This window comes from Oryx dammah, unplaced genomic scaffold, assembly GCF_014754425.2.
Source record: "Oryx dammah isolate SB20612 unplaced genomic scaffold, SCBI_Odam_1.1 HiC_scaffold_13, whole genome shotgun sequence".
In the NCBI taxonomy this organism is placed as follows: domain Eukaryota; kingdom Metazoa; phylum Chordata; class Mammalia; order Artiodactyla; family Bovidae; genus Oryx; species Oryx dammah.
Window position 1 is genome coordinate 14209223 of NW_024070197.1, and position 17571 is coordinate 14226793.

General features: G+C 58.4%; 1 protein-coding gene across 5 annotated transcripts in view; it reads right to left on the reverse strand.

The window, feature by feature from the left end:
* POU2F2 (POU class 2 homeobox 2) overlaps nt 1-12134 on the reverse strand; it is a 34740-nt gene extending 22606 nt beyond the window's left edge. For all 5 annotated transcript variants that reach the window (XM_040252708.1, XM_040252705.1, XM_040252706.1 and 2 more), the window contains exons 1-5: nt 12080-12134; nt 3562-3627; nt 3412-3446; nt 3221-3277; nt 243-359 (exon numbers count right to left, since the gene is read on the reverse strand). In XM_040252708.1, coding sequence (XP_040108642.1) covers nt 243-359; nt 3221-3277; nt 3412-3446; nt 3562-3627; nt 12080-12107 — 303 coding nt within the window. In that variant the 5' untranslated portion in view covers nt 12108-12134. The remainder of the gene's footprint in view (nt 1-242; nt 360-3220; nt 3278-3411; nt 3447-3561; nt 3628-12079) is intronic.
* Nucleotides 12135-17571: the final 5437 nt, after the last annotated feature.

The window sequence follows — 17571 nt, forward strand, 5'->3', positions numbered from 1 at the left end:
GGGGGGGCGGGGCCGGGGCGGGGCCGCAGGAGGAGCGTGGGAGGAGCGGAGAAGGCAGAGAGGGGTTAGTTAGCGCCTCGAGCCAAGCGGGTTACCGGGCAGAAGAGGCAGGCGCGGATAGAGTGGCCGCGGGACTGGCGGGATACCCCAGGCTACCGTGGGTCCTGTAACAGACGGGAGGCGGCTGGCCTGTCCTCCCCGCCCCCGCCCCGTCCCGCGTCCCTGTGCACCCCGGTACTTACCCCAGCTAGCTGGCTGCCAGTCAACATGAGTTGGGCCTGGGGCAGGTGTGGCTGAGCCGGCTGCGGGGGCGGGGGTGCTGCTGGGGCTGAGTCGCCGCTGGGGTCTTCAGCCTTGATCTGGGGGGGAGAGAGGCAGGGTCCGGGACCCCAGAATGTTAAGTGGAGGCCAGAGAGAATGCCCACCTGCGAACCAAAGAGAGGGCACGTGTGTGGCTACGCCAGCCCGGAGCTCGCACGGGGAGAGGCAGACTGGGGGTCGGAGGCAAGGTCTGCAGGGGCCGGCTAACCGCTCAGTTTAGCCTCAGTTAACACACCCTCTGCACCCAAACTCCCGACAGGAGAGGGTTGCCCTTGGAGAGTGCTTTTACCCTCTTGGGGGTCAGTTCCCCATGTGTCAAATGGGAAATGATGCCTGGGGGACCCGAGGGTTCTGGGTAGCACATCCCTCATCTGCTTCAGCCCAAAGTACATCTCTTGTCTGTCCAGTGGAACAAGACTTTGTTGGAAGAAAGGGTCTTAAGGTATTAAAGAAAAATCACCGCCTTAGAATATGGGTCACAAAGTCAAAGCTGATGGAAAGCAGGCAGATGGCGCAAATGGGTGATTTGGGCAGGCGTGGATGGAGTGGGCTGGAGTGTGCCCTCCTGCCTGAATGGGGGCCTGACCAGCCCCCACTCTGCTCCCTGCCAGTAAAAATCTAAGGCAGAAATGCGGCAAGGTCAGCAAAAGGTGTCTGCAGGCCAGACGTGGCTCAGGTCTGCTGTCAGCCTCCACCCAGAGCCCGCCAAGCCCCTCCTCATCTCTCCGTGGAGTATACAGGTGCATCTGCATCCAGCACGTTGGACAGACCAGCTCACAGTGCTCCCTAGGTCCCTGCCTTCCTCCCCTCCTACACAAAAAGCCAGACAATGGTGGGCTGGCCTGAGAGGTCTGCTGGTAAAAGACACGTGGGGTGGGGGTGTGTGGCTTGATGGGTCTCACTCTCAGGCCCAGAGGGAAATGTTAGGGATCATCCTTCAGCCCACTCTCCCAACAACATCTTGCAAAAGGAGTCCATAGAGGGAAAACGACTTGTGCAAGGCAACACAGCAACTTGGCAGGAGCGAGCATGGTGTTTGCAACACAGACAGACTGACAGACAGAGGCCCAGGAACGGCCAAATAATGGAGAGTGAGTGGCATGCCCCAGGGGGTGGGATCCAAGTGTCAGAAAGCCTAGGGTGTGGGGACGCAGTGTGAAGTGGCGGAACTGGAAGTCAGGGCCATGCTGCCCTCCTGGGGAAACTAAGGGCCTTCTGGAAGTCTGGTCCTGTTTTGTCTTTTGATCTGATGCTGACAACACAGGTGTTCAATTTGTGAAAATCCAGAGTTGTATGCCAAGGATCTAAGTGTGTGTCATATTTTAATGAAAGATTTTTAAAAAACTAACACTGTGTGTCATGGTGAGAGTCCGAGGCTTCTTGGCGCTCTTTCCTTCTCTCTGGGTCTTTTAAGAAAAGTCTCCATTAGGTGCAAGGATGTCTCTAATACCTTCCAAACCTGGCTCACCTTCCCTTCTAACTAAATAGAGAACTGGTCTCAGGCTTAGACCCTACAACAGGCAGAGTCTCTGGGTAATTTTAATAATCATTGTCTTTATTTCCATGGCAAGTGATTCTGGTTTTCCATTCATAAAATTTCCATTAAAAAAAAAAAGTTTTATTTTAGCTGTTGAGAAAGCAAGCCAGTTCATGAGTTGATTATTGTTGAAGCTGAATGACAGGTACTTGGAGGTTTGTTTTTGCTATGGTCTTCCTTCTACTTTTGTATTTGTTTCACATTTTCCATAATAAATTTTTTTAAATTGAACCAATTTAACAAAATTGTGATGTAAATAATCATACAGGGTGGTGTGTGCATGTCTGACATCCTGATGGAAGCTCACGAAGGACTGCCCTGAGGGAAAGACTGGCACAGAAGAGATGCGGTGGGATGGAGCAGCAAGGGCAAGGAGTGCAGACCAGCTGTGGCAGAGGCGGGTGGGGAAGGGAGTGGGGCCTTTGCTCCCCTGGGCCCCACTCGTCTCCTAGGGGAGAAGCAGGGCTGCTGTGGGGCAGGCCAGGCGGCAGAGATTCAGAGGAGGGGGGCCAGGGCTGGCGAGGGAGGGGGGCAATGGATGCTCTTGGCTCTGAGGGCAGAGGCCAGAGCCCAGCTTGAGATCAGAGTGAAGCTGGTCAGAGGCCTTCTCCTCGGGGTCATGTCTGCGCACTCTGGACCGGACACCTGTCAGGAGGTCACCTAACCTGCCCGCCCCCCACTCCTGGGTTGGAGGAGACTGAGGAGCCCAGGGTGGGAGGGTGACTTTCCCATGGTCTCAGAGCACCTCCTGGTCCCCACCCCGTCCTCTGGCCACCACTGGTCAGGGTCAGGAGTCCTGCCTGGGCCCCCTCTGCTCCTGCGCCATCTTCAGGCCTCTGGATCGGCCGGCCACCCCCACCAGACTGGAGGTTGGAGACCCGGGCACCAGACACCCCCTGAAGCCCAGCTGTGCCCTGCAGCAGGGCCCTGTCTGGACGTGGGACGTGCTCCATCTGGCCCCTTCTGGCCTGCCCGCTGTCCTCTCCTGCCGCATCCTCACTGGATCTGCCCGACCCCACCTGCTCCCCACTCCTGGCCTGGCCCCGAGTGTGTGCGTTGGGGGGTGGGGGTGGGGCAGGCCCCTGTTCAGTCAGGGAAGTTGGGATGGGGGCGGGGCCCTCAGCTTCCTGTTGTTCATCGCCCTGGGGCTCTGGGGGGGATTTCCCTGGCCACCCCCACCCCCCCAGGGAAGGGGAAGGAGCCCTGGTGAGTCACAGGCCTGGGGCGGGAGCCTGAGGGTGAGAAGGGGCGGGAGGAGTCCTGTCACCAAGGTGCCAGGCCCTGGGCCCACAGCAGGCATCCGGGACCCTCTATCAAATGTCATACCCGAGCGGTCACCCTGCTGCTCTGACCGGGGCTTACCTTGGTGCTGGGGCCAGTCGGGGACACCGAGAATGGGGAGGTCTTATTCTGGGGGTTCTGCAAAGAGCAAGTGGGGGTAGGCGATGGGAACAGTGAGATGAAGCAACTTCTGACGCCCTGCCCCTGCCCAACAGAGCTCCGCTCTGCTCCCTTCTGCCCCTCTCCCCGATACCCATCCCCTGCCTCCTGACCTGATGGTTAGTGTCTGGTCCATTTCTTTCAGTGTCTGCAAAGAGAGGGACGAGGGGTGAGTTGTCACTAGCCCCTGACCCTAAAACCCACAGCACCCCTGCCCTCTGCCCGTGGTAACCTCTGCTCTTCCTGCCCCATTCCCCACTTACCTGTGTGCTCTGACGGAGAGTCCAGACCTTGCTTCTCGGCCTCCAGGGGCTTAGACATTCTTATTTCTGAGGACAAATGAGGGATGCCAGTGGGCTGAGGGTGCCGAAGCCAGCAGGGCTCTGGGGCCGCTCCCCAAGCACCGCCCAGCCTCTCCCTCAGACCCCCAGGCCCCTGCAACCTTGCAAGTGTCTCTTTCCTGGAGACATGCCCTCTGCTCCAGGCCCCTGCCCTCCGCCGGTAGGACAGGAGAGGAGCCTCTCGGCCCCTCTGGAAGGTGGCACAGGGAGGGTCACCTCCAACCCCCTGAGAGGCCTGGGGCAGGACGGGAGGTGAGGTTGGCCCTCGGTCCTGGTGCGGCTCTGGCCGCCCGGGGTTGGGGGAGGCTGGTGATGCTCCGAAGGAGCGAGTCAGCCTTGGGCCTCCTCGCAGCGGCCGCCCAGGCGCCCGTCCTGCCCCACCAGGTTTCGGTGAGGCGTGTTTTCCACTCTGAGTAGGGCCTGGGAGGTGTGAGGGATGGCAGCATCCCCCAGGAGCGAGTCCTCAGATCTCCGGGTGTGATTCAGCGCCCCAGGTCCCCTCCCCGGCCCACCACTTTCCCGTCCACTCCCCTCTCTGCCTCCCTTTCAGGCTGGGCGGCCCCGCTCTCATCTCTGTGACTCCAACTCCAACCCCATCTGCTTCTGCCCTGACCTTGTCCTCAGAGCTAACCCTAGACTGCAGCCTTACCTGGGACTGCAGCCCTTAATCCAACCTGGAGCCTCCACCCTACCAACCCCATCCCACCCTACAGTCCCACAGGCCCAGGAAATGGAAGGAGGTGGCAAACAGGGGACCCGGAGCAAGGGAAACAACCCCATGCTCACAACGCTCCGATTCTGGTCACGGGAAGGTGAGTGCTACCAGCACAGCGCGAGATATGACTCAGAGCTCACGTTGGCAGCTGGTGCCAATATTACCCCCATTTTACAGGGGAGAAAACTGAGGTTCCAGGCAGATGGCACCTCCCCAAGAGCCCCGTGAGACAGCAGAGGCACTCGGGTTGGACCGGGGTCCTCGTGACTCCGGGGCTCCTGCTTCTAATCAGTATCACTATGGTCTGATGAACCCATTCTGATCCCCTCCACTTCATCTCCAGAGTGACTCCAACCCAGGCTCACCCTGAGAGCCATTCAAACCCAGCCCTTCCTGGTCCTAGACTCCTAGTCTGGGTTTCTGACTGGCACATTCGCAATTTTCTTACCCACACTGATCCCCAGCTCTCGTCCAGATGGCCCGAGTCCTTCATCTGACCTGGACTCCCAGCTTGGCCTCAGACCTTACTCCCGACCCTGGCTCTGACCCTAATGTCTCACAACTCACTCCAAATCCCCACCAAGACCCCATTCTATCCAACGCTAGCATGCTCTGTGTCCGAGATAGTTAAAGAAAAGAGAGATCTGAAGAGCCTCTGCAACTGAAAAAGAAATCCAGGTATTCTGCAACTGAGGGTCACCTGACAAGGAATGCCACTCTGATTTGAAATTCCTGATTAGAAAACCGGCTCAGAGCTTCCCTTGCGGCTCAGCGGTAAGGAATCCACCTGCCAGTGCAGGGGCCATGGGTTTGATCCCTGATCCAAGAAGATCCCACACGCCTCGGAGCAGCTAAGCCCAGGCATCACCACTACTGGCGCCTGGGCTCTCGAGCCCGCGCTCCGCAAGCAGAGAAGCCACCGCAACGAGAAGCCTGTGTGCCACAGAGTGAGAGCAGCCCTCGCAGCAACGAAAGCCGGACGCCAACAAAGGGGAAAAAGGGAAAAAGCCAGGGCGCACACTGCTGACGGGGCTGTAAATCCACCCAAGTACAACCCAGCAAAGTTAGAGAGGCGCCACTTCCCAGCACATCCTCTCCCGGCATCCACCCCAGAGGACGCAGGGTCCTGCCCACCACCGCCCCGGGCACATGTGTTCCGGGCAGCAGCCCTTTTCTAACCGCCCTCCCCCCACTGGAAACGGCTCCAGGGCCCGTTAACCGGGGACGAGTCAACACATTGGTACGTCTGTACAGCGAAATACTCCACAGCCCAGAAAAGAACCAGCTCCTGCATCACGTACGCTGAATCTCACAAACCTGCTGCCAAGGGAAAGACGTGAGATGACAGAAGTGGACAGACAGCAGGACCCCAATTAAGGGAAACTCAGAAACAGGTAGGATGACCTCAGGTGATTAAGGTCAGATTAGTGGACACCTTTAGAGGGGTGCTGACCTGGAAAGAGTGTGAAGAAGCCTTCAGAGGGTTAGAAATGTCTTGAGAGGTGATCTGTTTGGTGGTTTGGCTGGGGGAGGGGGCCTGTACGTATGTAAAATTCATCAAACTGTACAGTTAAAACCTGAGCGTTTTACTATATATATGTTTTCACACACAAAAAAGAAATAAAACAAGATAACAATAATAAGCCAGCACACAGTCCTACTAAGGCATCAGCTTACAAGGTGGGGGTGGGGAGCAGGTGCCCAGATGCTCCCAGAGTTGAGGCCCTGTTTCCGGGCACTGGGGAAGGGGCATTGAGTGGTTAAGGACCCCGAGACCCAGGAGGTCACAAAGGGAGCCGAGGAAGGAGTCCCCCCGCCTCCTGACCCTGGGGCATCAAGAAGCAGGAGTCCTGCCTGATCCTGGCTCTAAAACTCCCAGACTCGGCTTCCTTGGTGGCTCAGTGGTAAAGAATCCACCTGCCGAAAATCCTCCTGTCACCTGCAGGAGATACAAGTTCAATCCCTGGTCCGGGAAGATTCCACATGCCGAGGGGTAGCTGAGCCCGTGTGCCACAACTACTGAGCCTGTGCTGTAGATCCTAGGAGCCCTAACTACTGAGGCCTGAGTCCCCTAGAGCCTGCGCTCCACCACAAGGGAGGCCACTGCAATGAGAAGCCCGTGCACGGCAACTGGAGAGCGGCCCCTGCTCACTGAAACCAGAGAAGAGCCTGTGCAGTGATGAAGACCCAGCATAGCCAGATAAAGAATAAATGACATTTTAAAGCCAAGCAAATAAATCTCCCAGCCCTTGGCCCTGCTGCAGGCCACCACAAACCCTAGAGTGGCCCTACACCCCTGCCAGCATTCTGGAAAGCCGTGCCGTGGCCACCTCTGCAGCCCTTCCCTCTGGCCAGTGACCATGCTGCCACCAGGAGCCCCTTCCCCGGCCATGACCCCTTCCACGGTTCCCCGTCTCCTAAGAAAAGCCCAGGCTCCCATCCTGGCCGTCAGGGTGTGACCCTCGTCACACTCCACTGCCCATCTCTTAGCTCTCATGCACCCTTCTCTTCAGTCACGCTGGCATCGCCCTCTGCTTGATGAGGGGCGGGGGGCAGGGGTCCAGGCCGTACAGGTTCTTTCCTCACCTCGCCGGTGAACGCCCCTCCTGCTCACAGACCGGGGCAGCCTCGGGCCCCACCTCCACCCCAGAGGGCCCGTGCTCATCCTCAGCCTCTGCTGTGTGCTGAGCTGTACCCCTCGAGATTCCTCTCTTGGATTCCTAACCCCCAGTAACTCAGACTGTGACCGTCTTTGGAGACAGGATCTTTACAGAGGTAATGAAGCCAAAATGAGATCAGGCCCCACATACAGATCAGGGCCTCAGGCTAGGCCCTGATCCAGGTCGACTGGTGTCCCTAATAAGACGAGGAGATGGGGACACGGACAGGCACAGAGGGAAGACCAGGTGAGGACCCAGGGAGCCAACGGCCACCCCAAGCCAAGGAGGGAGGCCTTGGAAGAAACTAATCCCACTGACAGCTTGACCTTGGACTTCCAGCCTCCAGAATTTTGAGAAAAATCATTTCTATCATGTAAGCCATCCCGTCTGGGGTTACTTTGCTATGGTAGCCCTAGCCAACTAAGGCAGCCTCTCCTCACCAATCCAGCCCCGAGCCCGCAGGGCTGTGGTCACCTATGCCCTTGTCCTTCCCCACTGACCAGCGGACAGGCCTGGGCCAACTCACTGCTGGGTCCCCAGCATCACCCAGCTTGGGCCTCTCTGCGGCTCCCTCTGTCTTTTACTTGTTCCTGCCTCTGTCCTGCTCTCTCTCTGTCACGTAAAGAGCCTTGGCGTGGGCTGGTTCCTCCGCCTGGAACGCTGTTCCCCACTCTGTCTGCCTGGCGACCTCCTACTCATCCTTCAGGACCCGGCACAGGCTCCGTCCTCCTTGAAGTTACCACCCTGATGACTTCAGGTGGGGGTCTCTGTCCTCTTCCCTCCACCCTGGCTCCACCTCCCCGTTACTGTCCTAAGGGCTGCAGCCATCTGGGTCCCAGAATGTCTCCCCCATCAGGCTAGGAAGCCCTCGGGGCGGGGCTGACTCATCTGGGGTCCTCACAGGCCGCGTGGATGGGATGAGCAGGGCCACCCCGCTCTCTCCCCTCCAGGCCTTTGCCTCTGCTCCCCACTGCCTGGGACGACCCTTTCCTTCTTGACTAGCAAACTCCTGCTCCCCTTTAAGTCCCCAGCTCCACATCACCTCCTCTGTGAGGTCCTCCTGGACTGCCCAGGTGGTCCGTGCCTCTCTCGTCTGGGCTCCCTTTGCCCCCAACACACCCTGACTGCCTGGGTGGTGACCCCTGCCCTAGACGGTGGGATCCTTGGGGCCCAGACTGGAGTCACCACTACACAGTCTGGGACTCTCTGGAATGAACGAATGTAGGAAAGGATCCTCTCTCTGTGGCCACCTGATCTTCAACCCTCAGCCCCAGGCCCCCAGGGGCTCCCACCTGACCTTAACCCCTTAAGGTCACCTCTCCTCTGTAGGAATGGTGGCTGCAAAGGCAAACGTGGTTTGAGGTGAACTCTCTACCACTGTTCCCCCAATCCCGCCCCCGCCCCCAGCTCCCACACAGCCCACACACCCCTGCAGCATCGGCTGGGCTGACAGCAAAATGGCCAGAGCTGCCCGTTCCCCAGGCCTCTGTCCCCCCCTCTCCTCTTCCTTCATCGAGCCCAACCCAAGAGGAGGGTCTCATCAAACCATCCCCACCAGGGATGAACTGGGGGGGACTCCATTTCCACCATGGACCCAAAGCTTCAGGGATGTCTTCATGGGGACTCAGGGTACGGTGACACTGGCAAGAGGCTCCCTGAGACCTCACCCTGCAGGCTCTCTTGTTCCCTCTCTCTCTCAGCTCTAGACAAAGACTCATGCCCAATCCCACCCCATAACACTCTGGCACAGTGTTATGGCACAAGGTGAAACCTAAGTGTCCTAATTTTTTCAAGCCCCCTTCCATGTGACTCTAATTTGCTCTAACGTTCCCCCCCACACCTTCAGAAGTGCCCCCTCAAAGCCTCATTCATCTGCACAGAAAGTCTGGGTGGCTGCTTAGGGTCACCCTTCCCTCTTCCCATCACAGGCAGCGTGCGACTTTTCAGAGGATCGGGCAGGAAAAAGCCCTGTAGGACCCACAGGGGCCCCTGGGTCCCACCGCCCTCGGGTCAGACCCGCCCAGGGCTGCCCCGCCCCTGGGCTCACACCCGCTTGCTTGCCCGACTGCCCCAGGCCTGGGGCCCTGGGTCCCCTCCGCCTCCCCTCCCTCCTCGGACTTTCACTTCTCCTCTGCAGTTCCCCCAGCCGGTTTTAGCAGACTTGGGCCAGCTTCTCGTTAGCACTTACCGAAAATGGGGCTAAATATAGAGGGCCCAAGGGCTGCCCCTCACCCCTCCCGGCCCCGCTTGGCCTGTCCCCTGGGTCCCCGGCCTCCAAAGCCCACAAGCAAGGCTGGGGCCTGGGAGCCCCTGTGGGCCGAGTGGGCGCTGCCGGGAACCTCTGCGCGCCCACTGGCCCAGCCCGGCCTCCCCGGGAGCAGCGTTTCACACCCACACCCCACAGCTGTCCCTGGGGCGGCCTCCAGGGAGCGAACACTCCTGGGTGTCAGGGAGGAGGATGCAGACACAACAAGAGCGGTGGCCCCGCAGCTGTGCTGACAGGAGCTGCCACGGAGCATACACACCACAGCCTTAGCCAGGCGGGGCTCCGACACGGACCGAGCCCATGCAAACGCACACGGGACAGGTGCGCGGATCCCAGACAGGAATGTGTGCAGATGAAGACGCGAGCCCAGACACAATGACACCAGCAGATATGCAAAACGCACACCCAGACATGTGTGGGCACACCTGCCTGTACACACACTCGCACACCAAATCACCCCCAAACATGCACACACGCACATCCCAGAGTCACTCACAGACAGATGCACAGATAGACACAGATGTGCATACACACATACACACCCAGGTCACTCAGATAGACACACACCAGATGTATACATACACACACACACACACACACACACAGAGTAACAGAGACAGGTACACACTCACACCCAGGTCATTGAGATAGACACACCAAGATGTACATACACAAGCTGTGCACACTCACTCAGACTCATTTAGACACACATACAGACAGCTACACACTCACACACCCAGAGTCACTCAGACACAAAGAGAAGTACACACACACACCCAGAGTCACTCACACATACAAACAGCTACACACCCAGAGTACACTCACACATCCAGAGTCACTCAGACACACATACAGACGGGTACACACACATCCAGAGTCTCTCAGACACACAGACAGATACAGATGTGTGTATACACACACATCCGGGTCATTCATATAGACAAACAAAGATGTACTCACACAAGATATGCACACACACATACACCCCGAGTCACTCAGACATAAAAGTAGACTCAAATGTATACACACACACACACAGTCACTAGACAGATGCACAGAGATGTGTACACACACACAGGTCACTCAGATAGACACACACACACACGTGCACCTACTCACACTCCCAGAGTCCCCTTCTCCTGGGAGACGGCCAGGGTGCAACCCGGAATCCAGTCCAGAGATGTGGAGCCCAAGACCGAGCAGGAGGCATGACCTGCTCAAGACCACACATGTGTTAACTCACATCCAGGCTGGGGAGCCCAGGCAGGCCTTGCAGGCTGGGCAGTTCTCTGAGAAATGCCAAATAAAGGGACTAACCCAGTGCCTGATAAAGCTGCCATTCCCCCCAGACAGGGAAGAGACAGTAGGCTCACATTATCCTGTGCAGATGCCCTGGGTCGCTGCGTCTGCACTGTGCATATACGTGCGCACACACACACACACACACACACACATCCATAGCTGCACATACGGTCACTTCAGTAAATCATCACATCACACAGCATCCTGCAAGTAACCTTCCTTCTACCTCAGCCCCCTCCTTGCCTCCCCTGCCTGCTCACACCCACTCATCCTTCATCTCAGACCAGACATGCCCTCCTCCAGGAAGTCCTTCCTGATGCCCCATTAGCCGAATTGGGCAAGTCTGGGCTCGCCCAGTGCCCTGTGCCTCCTGCATCCCAGCTCTCACCCGTCTGCCTGTGCTTCCTCCCTTATCTGGTGACAGGTCTCTCTCTGTTACTAAACTGGGCACTCCAGGAAGACAGACCCAGAACTGCCTTCTTTAGTAGTATTTCCAACATCCAGCACAGAACTGCTCCGTAAATACGTGTTGATGATGGATCACAAGACACCCGCAAATGCTGATGCACATAGATGCAGGCCAAACCAAAATTCAACTCCACAGACACCCACAAATAGGACACATCCCCACGGTCAGAACTATAGGGCCGCAAACAAAACACCACTGAAGTATGGACACTGGCCATGGTCCAGGCCCCGCTATTACTATATTACCTCACTTAATTCTCCTATCCGCACCGCCTAGAGCATCATCATGCAGAGATGGACACGTTATGCCAAATGAGTCAACAGGCACAAGTCACTTTGTACAGCCCTTGGCAGACAATGTTCGCTCAGTCCACTGACACTTGGTGGGGGAGGTGGTTCATAAACACACAAATATATCATACATTTTCAGGGGTGATGAGTACCATGAAGAAAAGACAGAACAGGGTGAAGGGCCCGAGAGTGCTGGGACTGGCTGCCCGTTTAGATGGGGAAAGCAGGGGAGGCCACCCGAGAAGGGGACATTGGAGGTGAACGAAGTGAGGAAGTGAATCAAGAGAGCCTTGCCAAGGCTATCCCCACAGAACCGCACACACAACCCCTCGCACACGCACTCCTGACAGTCATATATAGAAAACGCAGAACCACTGTTCACACGCGTGTACACAGGCACGCACTCGGAGGTCCAGCCCCCAGGCAGTCCTCTCCCAGGATCACGCAGGCCGCCCACCCGCTGGCCCTCTGCATGAGAGCAGGGGACCAACACCTGGCTCCACTCTCCCCCCGGACCCCCCAGGACAGGGAGCGGCAGAGGAAGAGAGAAGAGGGCCGAAGCCCCCCAGGGCTGATGCGAGAGGGGAGGGGACAGAGGAGCTGGGGGTGGGCACGCAGGATGGGGAGAGGGGCAGCTGCTGAGGCACAGAGTCAGAGAGCGGAGGAGCAGCGGGAGAGGAAGGGCAGGCCGAGCCAGAATGAACCCCAGGGTGCTGCCTGTGCGCCCCAGCCCCTTACCTGGAGCCCCCATGCTGGAGTGAACCATGCTGCCCGCCCCGCAGGGCTGGGGGAACAACTGTGTCATCTCTCCGCCCTCTCTGGGGGCCAAGCCCTCGCTGCCGGAAGTCACCCAGGGAGGAAACCACAGGGTCCGCCCCCTTCGGAAGGGAAAATACCCTTGCCCGAAGGCCCACCCCAGCCGGCAGCGGACCCCAAATCATGTTGTGTGTGTGTTGGGGAAGTGGGGGTAGGGGGGTAGAGCGCAGGGAGGCTGGAAGAGCTGACTCTGCAGCTGTGCCCCCAGGAGGTGCCCCCTGCCTCTCTGCCGCCTCCACCGGCCGGCACATCTGGAGCAGAGCTTGTGGGTCTGGGAGAGAAGGTGGACCCAGAACACGACACTAAAACACTGGCTAGGAGTTTGGGGCGGGCCTTTCCCAATGCTAGGCCCTGCCTGTCACAGCTGACAGGCATCATCTCTGAAGGTGCTATTTGCCCCCATTTTCCAGACAAAGACTGAGGACCAGAGACGTGAGGTGGCCTCTCTAAGGGCTCAGAGGCAAGAAGCGTTGAAGCCAAGAAGCAGGGCAGGAGGAGGCTTCCGCAGACTGTGGCCAACGGGGAACCCAGCCGCGCCTCTGCCCGCAGGTGAGGCGTCCGCGGCTACCACTGGGAGAAGAGGTACCCGTGGGCAGTGGTAGGGCCGGGCCTTGCCCTGGAGCGGCAGGAGGTCCGCCAGGGGGCAAAGCGGGCGCCGGAGGTGGCTGGGGTGGAGGGAAGTACCGGGTCCCGGGGCCACGGGCTGGCCTTTCGCGCTGCGGCGTTCGCGGCCCAACGCTTCCCTCTGTGCCCGCCAGAGGGCGGCAGCGCCCAACCAATGGGCCAGAGGGCGGGGCCGGTGCGGAGGAGGCGCCCCGCCCTCCGCCCCTCCCCTTCTCTCGCCCGCCTCCGCGCGCACACCTGCGAGGGTCACACAAAGGCGCAGGACTCCCCGCGCGCGGCGGTGCAGACAAAGGCTCGGCCCAGCCCGCTGCCCTCTTCCGCTTCCCTGCCCGCGGTCCGAGGCTGCTGGGCGGCGTGGTGCCTCTAAACAGCCCACTTGCTCGCTCCGGGCCCTGCAGGACTCTCTGCGCCCCTACCCTACGCTGGCGGATCCCCAGAGCACGCGCGCGCACACGGACGGCTGGACTCCTATACACACGCTCAAGTGTTTCTACACAGAGACCCCAGTACTTCACACACACGTGTGTACATCCAGACACATGGAAACACTCCTTGGTGCCCAGGCCCTGACAACAACTAACTACCCGCGTGTGCCCAGAACTCTCTGCTCTGTCACGCGGGCACATGGGCACGGCTATACAGGTGTACCCAGGCATACTTCCCGGCCATGTGTGCCCACGTTCACACCCATGCACACTCACGCAGGTTAGTGTGAGCGCCTTCAAGAGTGCCTTTCTGCCTGTACACAGGCCCTGTGCAGCCCAGACACTCCCAGGCAGGCAGGCCCACTCCATGAGAATGATGGTGGTCCTTACATCTGCAGAGGGGGACAGTGGCCCCACCAGCTACACTCACAACATTCCGCATTGTGAAGGCCATTCCTCTGAGCAGATTTGGAGACCCTGCAGCGTCCACTGGCTTCACTTCAGACCTCCTGCCTCTGGGCCCACCTCTTTGCCTCTCTCTCTCTCTCAGATGGCAGGATTTCTATACCGGAGGGTCAGGCATCTGGTGGATGATGGCACTGGAGCCTTGTCTTGAAGCTGCATTTGCCTGCTAAACTCGTCTTTTATTTAGGATTTATGTTTTGGAAGACTTGGAAATGAGGGTAATAAGGACTTTATAGAGGAAGCAAAACCCCACCAAAACACCCCCCATGCTCCACAGTCAACACCATCCTTGTCAAGAGGGAGCTCCGGGTGGTAACTCAGAGAAGGGAGAGATGCACCCCGTTTCCGGTGCTGCCCTCCCAGGCCTCCGGCTGAGAGGTGGAGCTGCGGACAGCCTTTCATGACCCCCCTACCCGTGGTGGGTAAAATCACCCCACCCCTCTTGCCTCTCAAGCTGACTCCACTATTACCGCCTCTAGCAGACCAGAATTGAGTCCCTGAGCTGGAGTCGAGGCATCTTGAAGAAGAATGGGCCTGAGACTTCCACCTGCCCAGGAGAGGACAGAGGGGCTGAGTTAGGGGCATGCTGGGTGGGCAGGGCCTGGCAGCCAGGAACGGGGAGGCCCAGGCATGAGATGGTGGCCGTTTAGCTGGAGACAAGGCCTCAGGCCAAGTTGAGCCAGGCAGGTAGGGCCTGGGAGCTGGGGAGCAGCGGGGGCCACTGGGGGTGCAGGGAGCCTGGGAGGGAGGCAGTGCAGGGGAGACCAGGCTGGGCTCAGGGCTGAGCGGTAATTAAAGGAGACGTAGGGGGCTCCCCAGGGCCAGCGGGGCTGGTAACTGACACGCGGGCCCCATTGCTCCGCTCATATTTCTCACCGGATCGATACGTTTGACTCCCGACAAGACAATAATCGCTTGTACGCGGCCGGCGAGTCGATCAAATACATTATTAGAGCGAGGTCCCCAGGGGGCCCGGCGGGGAGTGGTGGGGGGAGCAGCCAGCCCACCGGGGACAGCAGAGCGAGATTCTTCACCCCTCAGGGCCCCCAACCATGGCCTCTTCCTCTCGGCCGCCCCTGGGGACCCTCTCTGTGGCTTGGCTCCCTAGCCTCTTTCTGCATCCCGCTGTGTCTGGCGACCTCTTCGCTCAGCCCCCGCCCGTGTCCCTGCTCCGCGTGGGGACCCCCAGCCATGTCCTTGCTCTGCGTGGGGACCTGAGCAGGGTTTCGCTGAAGTGCTGCCTCATCTCTGGGGCTGTAGCATGTAGGAACTCAGAGAGGGACCCAGGCTGGCAGGAGACAAGGAGACCGGGTTACCTATGAGTTGACAGCCGAGCCAGAAGGTGAGCTTGGGTCTGAGATTCATCAACACTAACCTCCCTTTGCATCTCGGCATTCTGCCTTCAGCAGAGCCCAAGGAGGGCCACCTCTGCATGGTGAGGCGGGTCGGTGGGCAGACGGTCAGGGAAAGCTGATTAGGGACCCAGACATAGAGGAAAGCAGGATGAGGGGTGGCAAACAGACACACAGACCAAAGTATGTCTGGCTGGCCCTGCTGCAGGGTCGTGCAATCCTCCCAGTAAGGCCTCCAGTACTCTGGAATCAAACCCTGCCTTCCCCCCAACCCCCGGGCACTGCCTGTCCACCTCTTCCTGACTTCCAGGCTCATTTCCTATTTACACACCTCCTTCATCCTCAGCCTTGCCCTCAGAGCTACACAAAAACAGACAGTAAGTCAGATCTGGCCTGTGGGCCATAGTTTGCCAACCCCAGGCTGAGACCATTTACCTGCAGTATAATCAGTGATACTTGTTTGATGTTATTTAATTGCTAAGTCATGTCCAAGTCTTTTTGCGACCCCATGGACTATAATCCTCCAAGTTCCTCTGTCCATGGAATTTTCCAGGCAAGAATACTGGAGTGGGTTGTCATTTCCTTTTCCAGGGGATCTTCCTGACCCAGGGATCGAACCCATGTCTCAGGCACTGGCAGGTAGATTCTTTACCACTGTGCCACCTGGGAAGCCCCCAAGCATTTCCTGCGTGTCCCTTAGAGCCAAGCTGTGAGCTGGGGGCTGAGGACTTAGAACTAGATCTGAAATCTGCCCCCAGGGAGCTCACAGTCCAAGGGGGAGACTGGATTTGATGGGAGTTTTCTGATATTCCACAACTGACTCAGAAAGTATCCGATAAGTGCTAGTCAAAGATGAATCCCAAGACATAGACTTGAGGCTGGATTTGATGTTGCAGGTGGAAAGATTCTGAGCAGGAAGAGTCTGTATAAGAGAGGCCCACCGGGGACTGGTGTGAGAGCAGGCTGGTGGGTGGAAGCTGGAGAAAATGATTAGAGGAGCGGCTGGGACAGTGGTCTAGACAACAGGAGAGAATGCGGCCATTGGGATGCAGATGAGAGGATGAGTTTGAGTGAGAGTCTTGAAGACTTTGGTGGACTTACAAGCAGGCAGCTGAGCAGGGTGGATGGGTGGGTGCTCAGGCCATCACTGATGGACACTGGGAAGGGGAGGAGATTTGGGGAAGATGCCTAGGTCAGTGCTGGGGATTGGGGGTGGGGGCAGGTCAGCAAGGTCTATGGACCAGGAAGGCAGCAGATGCTGAATAAATTCACATCGGCACAAACACTCCTCATGCATCTCCCGCCCACCACCAGTTTCCCAGACCCACCAGAAATCCCAGAAATTCGCCACACACAAAAAGAAATGAGGACGCATCATGGCCCAAAGAAGATAAAAGTCAGAAGACCAACAGCTCCCCATTCTGAACCTAGCCATCTGGTGGCCCAGGGCCAGCCCCCTGCACTCTCTGGGCCTCCATTTCCCCACCTGAAAGTGGGAGGTGGGCTGGAGGAGCATTCAAAGACTTCTTCAAACTGTTAACATTCTGTGGCTTGAAAGGGACAGGAACAGGCAAGATGGACCAATGGCTCCATTAGTGGCCATGTTCAGACAGCTAGCCTGGGTGGACCCTGAGTCTCTCTGACCCCAAAACCTGCACCGAGACTGCTGTCCTGGGCTTGCGGCTCCTTACTTGGGCTTGTATGTGTCCCAGGCTGTAGGCTGTCCCTGAACAGACCCACCGGGACATCTGAAGAGGCAAGTGCCAGGCCCTGGGCCTCCCATGAGGAGGCTCTGCCCTGGGCACAGGAGCCCCTGCCCACCCCAGGCTGTGGACTCTGCTCCAGCCCAGACCTCCCGCTCACCAGCACCAGCACCGACTCTGCAGGCTGATGGCGCTTTCCTTCCTCCCAGCCCAGGGAGCTGTCCAAAGGCTGAAATGCAAGGCCCCTCGGAGCGGTCCAGAAGCCCTCCAGTAACCCCGCTGCTGCCTCCAGGAAAGCCCGGCCTGCTCACCATGGATGGCCTCCAGGCACCTGTGGGACCTCACTTCTCCTAACGAGAGCCCTGTGTGCCTGCCACACCAGACTGACCTTGCCGACCCCTCCCCTAGAACGCTGTTCCCCATCTCTTCCCTTTCCTCTGACCCTTCAGGACTTAGCTCAAAGGCCGCCTCCTCCCAGAAGCCCTCCCTCGGCCACTCTCCACTCCAGCTCTTGCTCAGTCGTGTCTGACTCTGCGACCCCATGGACTGCAGCACGCCAGTCTCCCTGTGCACCAGCGCCGGCCGGCCTTTGCTCAGGCTCAGGCCCCCGAGCCAGTGGCCAGCGCTGTTCTCTTTGTAGTGCCCTCTGCAGCTCAGGCGCTGCCACCATGCCTTACTGTTTCGCCCTCTGAAATGTAAGCCCTCTGAAAGCAGGTGCTGTTTTTGGTCTTGTCTTCTGCGGTATTCCCTTCTGAAAGGGACACACCATGTGCTTAGATCCTATTTGTTGAATGAATGGATCCTTCCAGGCTCCCACAGCCCACAGGGTGAAATCCAGGGCTGGC